Source organism: Rhagoletis zephyria, unplaced genomic scaffold (assembly GCF_001687245.7).
Source record: "Rhagoletis zephyria isolate East Lansing unplaced genomic scaffold, Rhagoletis_zephyria_1.1 Rzeph_scaffold_07980, whole genome shotgun sequence".
NCBI lineage: Eukaryota > Metazoa > Arthropoda > Insecta > Diptera > Tephritidae > Rhagoletis > Rhagoletis zephyria.
Window position 1 is genome coordinate 1 of NW_016165062.1, and position 7,403 is coordinate 7,403.

A 7,403-nucleotide genomic window follows, 5' to 3' on the forward strand; every position below is an offset into this window, starting at 1 on the left:
ATTCCGTTGAAAAGATTTTTACATATTTTTATGCAGATTTTTTAAGCTTCATCTGTTTTTTCATCTGAGTGGATTTTTTCAAAAAGTTCTTTAGGAAACTATTTTTATTCATAAAAACCCCGATTTTTGGAGGTATTTTCAAATCGTTCCAGCACACTTAAATGTTAATGTTTTGGTGGGCATCTTAAAATATAATGAATTTTGTAGTCCCGGCAGAAAAACCGCACCTTTTATTGGTGAGCCAGTCTACTATATATGTATGAGGAATAATACCCAAATGAATATTTTCATGCGCCCGCAGATTAGTAATCCGTTTGAACTTCTTCTCACATTGAGCACACTGATACCATTTGATTTCATCGCCAATCCCATCGCTGTGTTGATGACGCGCATGTACCAAAGTTGCATTCAGACTGAGGAAACTCTTTCCACATATGCTGCATAAATTTATTGAAGGATATGACTGCGCTGCCATACAAGACATAGCTCTATGCACCGCCAATTCTGTGCAATTATCTTTCTGAACATCGCATGCGTCGCATCTTAAAATTAATTCTGGATGATGTCGGAAACGTACATGGTTAACGAACTTATTATAATGGGCGCATATTTTCTGACAATCAGCACATTTAAATTGCATATTATTGGCGTCAACGACGTCGTGTTTCTCCTTGCAATGCAACAGCAATGCAGAAAATGTATCACAGATCTCTGGACAAGAATAGCAAATCCAATTATAAGTTCCCCATTCTAGCATGTGATTTTCATCGGTGGTCTTTGCTGGAAGTTGCTAAATTAAAAAAATACATAGAGAAATTATTAATACATGCCATGATATAAAATGTTTAAAAAAGGAGGGCAGTTATAAATTCCATGATCATGATAAATTCATTGGAAAATATTTTTTTAAGAATGTTACGGGACAACTTTGGACCACGACAACCGTTTTCAATGATTTTTGCTTAATAATTACTTTTTTACAAGTTATTATGGTTTTGTTTTCTTTGGTAGCTATACTAGATTTTTAGATATGTACAAACCTGCGCCTTACCGTTGCCTTCGTATGATGTATGTAAAATTTCAATTACCGTAGGCTTAAAATTATCCAGGGTGTTACTTTCGTTCTGCTCTATTTGGTTTTCGTCATCGTTCCCTTGCTTTTCCAAGTCTTCTTCCTCTTCCTCTAGGAACCAAGTTTCAATTTTCATACTACTTTCGGAAAGTTGATCTGGACTTTCCCCGCCTTTGCAATCACTTTCCTCTACTATACTCTCAGCTTTAAAATCAGCTTCTGTATCCATAGCCGGATACACTTCAACTACATCGAAGTCCGCATTCTCTTGCCCAATATCCACATTGAATTGTGTCGGGAGTAATATTGGTAATCTATCGCCGTTTGTATTGTTTCCCACTGCAACATCTTTTAAATCTGCGCTCAACACCGCAGTCTCGTACTTCGTATTTCCCTCCTTTTCCAACTTATTATTAGTATTTATTCTTAAACATATTTCGCCAATATTTTCACTAGATTCTTTATTGGATTCGTCGAATAATAACGCCAACGTTTCCTGTGATTCCTGTAATTTCTTGAAAAAATTGAAGGAATTTTGTAATGCTTCAATGCAGTTTGCACAGGCACGTCTTGGCAATTTATCCTCAGGTTGGCACATTTCCATTGCAAAGCACTGGCTTAGTTTTTGGCAAACATCTACGCTCATGGGAATTAGCATATCCGTTTTACGCACAGCGGCACATAACCGACACAAACCTACCATACTAATTTACACAAAAATTCAAAAATTGTCGAGCAAAAATTTTTGCAATTCCGTATTATTTTGAGGATTTTCACGCAAACTGTACTACAGTACAAAACAGACGTTGTCGTTTTCTAAGCGAGATAACGCATGATGGCGCTGATGTCAATAAGAGCGCAATGATTAGAGCACGTTTACATGGCAGACGCTTCACAGGTCTTTTGTTGTTGTTGCAACAGCATATGAATTCCCCAGCGTGTTGCTGGAGTGGCAGTCCTTGTGCAGATATAAATGTCGGTGGTTCCGGTTACATATACTCGACTGTCGAGGGAACGACGCTTCACAGGTCTATTCAACGCTGATGATATACACCTTTGAACCAATAAATACAGTGTATCAATTTTAAACCTCATTTCGCATTCTGTGCGCTATTGCAATCCGTGAATTTTTTTACCACCTCATGAACTGGTAACAAAAAATATGTAATACAACGTACCTAGAATCGCGGTAACAAGAAGGGGTTATTTTTTTTATAATGAAATTTAGATACTCGCATTTTGCTCCAGATGTTCACATACTAACGTTCGTTAAGCGTGGAATACACGAGTAACATTTGTTTCATACTTAAGTTACAAACAGTAACTTGAGCTGCTCTTCATTTTTTTTTTTTGTTTCATTAAACACAACTATTGTTCCAAACATTGTTATAGCAATGCTGCTGGGGTATTCGCCGCTTTGAACATTTTTTTTAGGATTTACAATTTTTCTTGTGCAATTTTTTCGCGTTCGGGAAAGAACCCATCGTTATTAACTACACTCGACAACGTAAGATGGCGCCGTTGTCAATAAGAGACCGATAATAACCAAATTGTACTGTCAGTACTGTTTTCGATAAACTATCAAAATCAGCTGTTAAAGCAAAACAAACGGACCGTCGGCATACGCGAATGGTAATTGACCAAATAATTCACCTGTAAATTTGAGAAGGCAACATACAAGGCGCATCAATATATGTATGGATGCGCCTTGGGCATCATATAGGACTTATGGAAATACATTTACCAGGTAGGGAGTTAATTAAAAAGGTTTTTATGTGTCTTGAAATCATACTTCATTTTTGTGTAGGTAAAACAGTCGGCCGTCATGCATGCACCAAGTCGAAGATAGAAACCTTCAACCTACATACCGATATAATACGCCCATGCGAAAATGTTTTCTAACTAAAGAATCCAACTAACCGTCAACTATTTTGGACTGTAACTAAACAAACTCGTAATGGATGCCTCTAATTTCGTAAGAAATATGCCAAAAATTGAGTTGCACGCCCACCTCAACGGCTCATTAAGTACAAAATCCATAAAGGAATTGGGTGAGCTGCTTTATGGTGGTAATACTATAGAATTCTTAAGACTCAGTGAACAATTCATCAACTTTGAAAACGTTGATCTAGATGGATGTTTTAAGAAATTCCATTTTATGCACGAATTGACGTCAACAAAAAAGGGTCTACAATTAGCCACTAAACTAGCTATTCGAGATTTTTCCAAAGATAACGTTATATATTTAGAACTACGAACAACACCCAAACAAAATTCTGTAATGTCCAAGCAAGAGTATATGGAATGCGTACTGAGTGTTATAGATCGTTCCAATAAAACTGAAAACATTCGTGTAAATCTTATACCATCTATCGATAGAAGTAAAGATTTTGCTGAAGCGGAGGACACAATTAATATTATATTACAACTACGGAATAAATATGAAGATATTATTACTGGTATCGATGTTAGCGGCAACCCTAATATTGGTGAATTCGAGCAATTCATACCTGTTCTGGAGAAAGCTCGAAAGAACAATTTAAAGTTGGCACTGCATTGTGCAGAGATTGATAAACCTTTGGAAATTGAGAAAATGATCAAATTTGGCATGGATCGGTGTGGACATGGCACGTTCCTGAGTGAATTTCAATTGCGTGAGCTAGGAAGAAAAAACACTGCTATTGAATGCTGTTTGACAAGTAATGTCAAGTGCGGCACAGTGCGAAATTATGGCGACCACCATTTTAAGCGCATTTTCCAAAATAAGATAGCACCTGTAGTTATATGCACCGACGACTGTGGTGTGTTTGATACTACTTTGTCAAAAGAATATGAGCTGGCAAAGAAGAATTTCAAATTAAATGACGATGACTTGTTGCAAATAACTTTGAATGCCGTGGAACATGCGTTTATTAAAGAGAGTGCCAAACTAGAGTTGCGACAAAAAGTTCAACGGTACTTTGAGGCTGTGACGTAGTTTACGTTTAAGAAAAATATACCGGGAAGATTATTCAATTCACTCCGAGTGAATTTAATTAATTGGGTATGAAATACACTCTGAAGTGAATTGCAGAAGTCTGTTTGTATATGTTTGTAGATACATATGTATTTATATAACATATTGAAGAAATACAAAAATAAATGTTTTTACAGATACAAGTTGTTTAATGTTAACCGTTAGATTCGCATGGTACGTAGGACCGGATATGGATCTTCAATTATGCAACAACAAAATGAAGTGATCACAAACGGAAGCAACTGTTCATGAATGCATTGTCCACAAGTCCGACCAGTGTTGCTATATAACCCATTTCAACCTCCAAATTCGATAACATCTATCGACTGCGCGATCCGTTCGGTTTGCCGTTTCTATTGTTTTACTTTGCATTGTTTTAATATGCGCATATTTATATTTAAGTTTATTAGCTAGAAAAGGCCATTCACTTGTTGAAATTCTAATCGCCAGTATCACAATGCAATCGCTTCTTAGCACAGCTAAATTTTTGGGTAAGTAATACCAGAAATTTTTATATGTATTATTTTCTGTCGATTGAACTTTGATTTCTCATATCTCGTATGTTTCCACACCAAAAGGGCGTTCTGGCACCTTGAAAAATCAGGTTTTTCGGCGAATCGCTTGTTTAGCCGCATTGCCAGAAACTCATCAGATGCTCCAGAAGACATGTAGAGATTTCGCCGATTCTGAATTAGTACCACATGCAGCAAAACATGATCGTGAACACTTGTACCCGGAGAAGCAAATAAAAAAAATGGGTGAACTTGGGCTAATGGCTATAGCGATCCCTGAAGAATATGGTTATTAGAAAATTTAATTATTTCGAATTTATTTTTGGTTTATATTCGATACCTATTTTCCATTAGGTGGTGCCGGTTTGGACTATTTGGCATATAGCATTGCGATTGAGGAAATATCACGAGGCTGCGCATCTGCTGGGGTGATAATGTCTGTGAATAACTCACTTTATTTAGGACCCATCAATCATTACGGGACGCAACAGCAAAAAGAAAATTGGATCGTACATTACACTACTGGTGAAAAGATCGGTTGCTTTGCATTATCCGAACCCGGCAATGGCTCTGATGCAGGTGCAGCTTCTACTACCGCAGTTGAAAAGAACGATCGCTACATATTAAATGGCACTAAAATGTGGATTACAAATGGCTTTGAAGCAGGCGCTGCTGTAGTTTTTGCAACAACCGATAAGTCATTGAAACACAAAGGTATATCCGCTTTTCTTGTACCCAAGGGTATTAGCGGCTATACTATAGGGAAGAAAGAAGACAAATTAGGAATTCGAGCTAGTTCCACATGTCAGCTAATATTTGAAGACTGTGAAATTCCAAAAGAAAATATTTTGGGTAAACCCGGTTATGGTTTTAAAATTGCTATGCAAACATTGGACGCAGGACGTATTGGAATTGCCAGCCAAGCGTTGGGCATTGCGCAAGCTTCACTAGAACTGGCCGCAGATTATGCGCAGAAACGTACCGCATTTGGCAAGCCTATTGCTAAATATCAAACTATACAGCAAAAGCTGGCTGACATGGCATTAAGAGTGGAATCAGCTCGTTTGCTCACATGGCGTTCTTGTTGGTTGAAGGACAATGGAAAATCGTACACAAAAGAAGCTGCAATGGCTAAGTTAGCAGCTTCCGAGACGGCCACATATTGCGCTCATCAGTGCATTCAAGTGTTGGGTGGTATGGGCTATGTTACTGATATGGCAGGCGAACGTTACTATCGGGATGCGCGTATTACAGAGATATACGAAGGCACGTCCGAAATACAACGTCTTGTCATCGCCGGTCATGTGCTGAAAGAACTGTCTGCATAATTTTTAATATCGTCTCATTAATACCTACATATATTTAAATTCATTAATATACATACATACTTTGTTTTAAAATTTATACACACAAATTTACATGATTAATATTTTTAAGGCAATTTTTGGATGAATCGATTAGGCGATAGTCAGTTTAAGATANAAAATTTATACACACAAATTTACATGATTAATATTTTTAAGGCAATTTTTCGATGAATCGATTAGGCGATAGTCAGTTTAAGATATCGATGGTCCTATGCAATAACGGCACAACTCAAAATTCAAAAAAAAACAATACCCTTACTTCTGTTAAGTTCTTACGGCTCTAATCCTAAGTAAGTAGTAAGGATTCCTTAAGTAAGTCGTAAAGATTAGACATGTATTAGACAAGGATTAGAGACATGAGACACCTAACAGTAGAAAGAATTTTTTTTTTTAATTTTGGGTTGTGCCATTATTTCAGAGGACCACGGATTTGTAGTTGATACGAATTTTCTAATTTTCTATGTTACATAATTTGTATTTGAAAACACCTAAATAAAAACAATATACACTGCCGGCAAAATGTATTGGCACAGGGAATTTATTACAATATATGCAACAATTCTTAAATTTTTTGTAAAACAATGGTTCATTCTACAACAAAAACATACAAATATGATTTCTTAACTATGTGCAAAACTCTAGAAAATTCAATAAATTCGCATGCAAGTTTTTAACTTTTAAATCGGAATTTGTGACCCAATAAATTTTTTTTAAAATAAAGGGCAAGTTTTAAGTAGCTAGCCCTTACCGTTGATTTTTGACAGTTTTTTGCACGCAGGTGTTTTCATACAAAAAACAATTTTGAAAATACTTTGTATGGAAAAAATGCAAAACACCTTCAACAAAAAAAATCTCAAAAATCAACGCGATTTTTGACTAACTTCAAACTTGCATTTGTTATACTAGAGTTTAATGTGCTACAAAAGAGCTTACTCAAGAAAATTCCAAAATATCGGATTAAAAAGTTTCAAATTTGTATTCACATTTATTGAAATTTATAAAAAATATTCTACCTTATCCCGAGTTTCGCCTGAAAAAAAAATTCACCCGAAAATTTATCATCCGCCCATAGTAAAACTGTGGAAACCAAAAGTGAAAAGTGAACCGGTTCGGTGAAAATGATACTCACGATAAGACTGATTATGTTTCGTTTTATAGAATGAACTATATCTTTATAGAAATTAACGGAAAATATTAGAACAAAAATTTTCGCGTATATTGTGAAAAAATTTCTGTGTCAGTATTTATTTCCGGCAGTGTATCTATAAACGGAATCCTATATGAAAATTTAAAGATCTGCGCTTTTATTTGGCAACAAAATAGTTCGAAACCAAGAAATTCGATATTTTTGTTTGGTTTTGTAGAATACACCATATTATAAAAAGTTAACGGAAAAATATAAGAATAAAAATTGAAATCTTAATAAAAATTTTAAA

The 7,403-nt window shown here is 35.7% G+C and overlaps 3 protein-coding genes across 3 annotated transcripts; 2 read left to right on the forward strand and 1 right to left on the reverse strand.

Annotated features, from left to right (window-relative positions):
• Positions 1-273: 273 nt before the first annotated feature.
• On the reverse strand, positions 274-1,835 carry LOC108374667 (zinc finger protein 624-like; the record flags this gene model as incomplete). The annotated part of the gene is made up of 2 exons (XM_017630657.1): positions 1,041-1,835; positions 274-790 (listed from the first exon to the last, which is right to left on the reverse strand). Coding segments are annotated over exons 1-2 (1,252 nt in total), but the record flags the coding sequence as incomplete, so codon positions are not given.
• An 824-nt stretch (positions 1,836-2,659) lies between these two features.
• Positions 2,660-4,547, forward strand: Ada (adenosine deaminase-like protein). The gene is made up of 2 exons (XM_017630659.1): positions 2,660-2,819; positions 2,880-4,547. The coding sequence occupies exon 2, from the start codon at positions 3,030-3,032 to the stop codon at positions 4,047-4,049; it is 1,020 nt and encodes a 339-aa protein (XP_017486148.1). The 5' UTR covers positions 2,660-2,819; positions 2,880-3,029; the 3' UTR covers positions 4,050-4,547.
• On the forward strand, positions 4,546-6,518 carry Arc42 (Activator-recruited cofactor subunit 42). The gene is made up of 4 exons (XM_017630658.1): positions 4,546-4,579; positions 4,667-4,888; positions 4,955-6,061; positions 6,148-6,518. The coding sequence occupies exons 1-3, from the start codon at positions 4,546-4,548 to the stop codon at positions 5,926-5,928; spliced, it is 1,230 nt and encodes a 409-aa protein (XP_017486147.1). The 3' UTR covers positions 5,929-6,061; positions 6,148-6,518.
• The last annotated feature ends 885 nt before the right edge of the window (positions 6,519-7,403 follow it).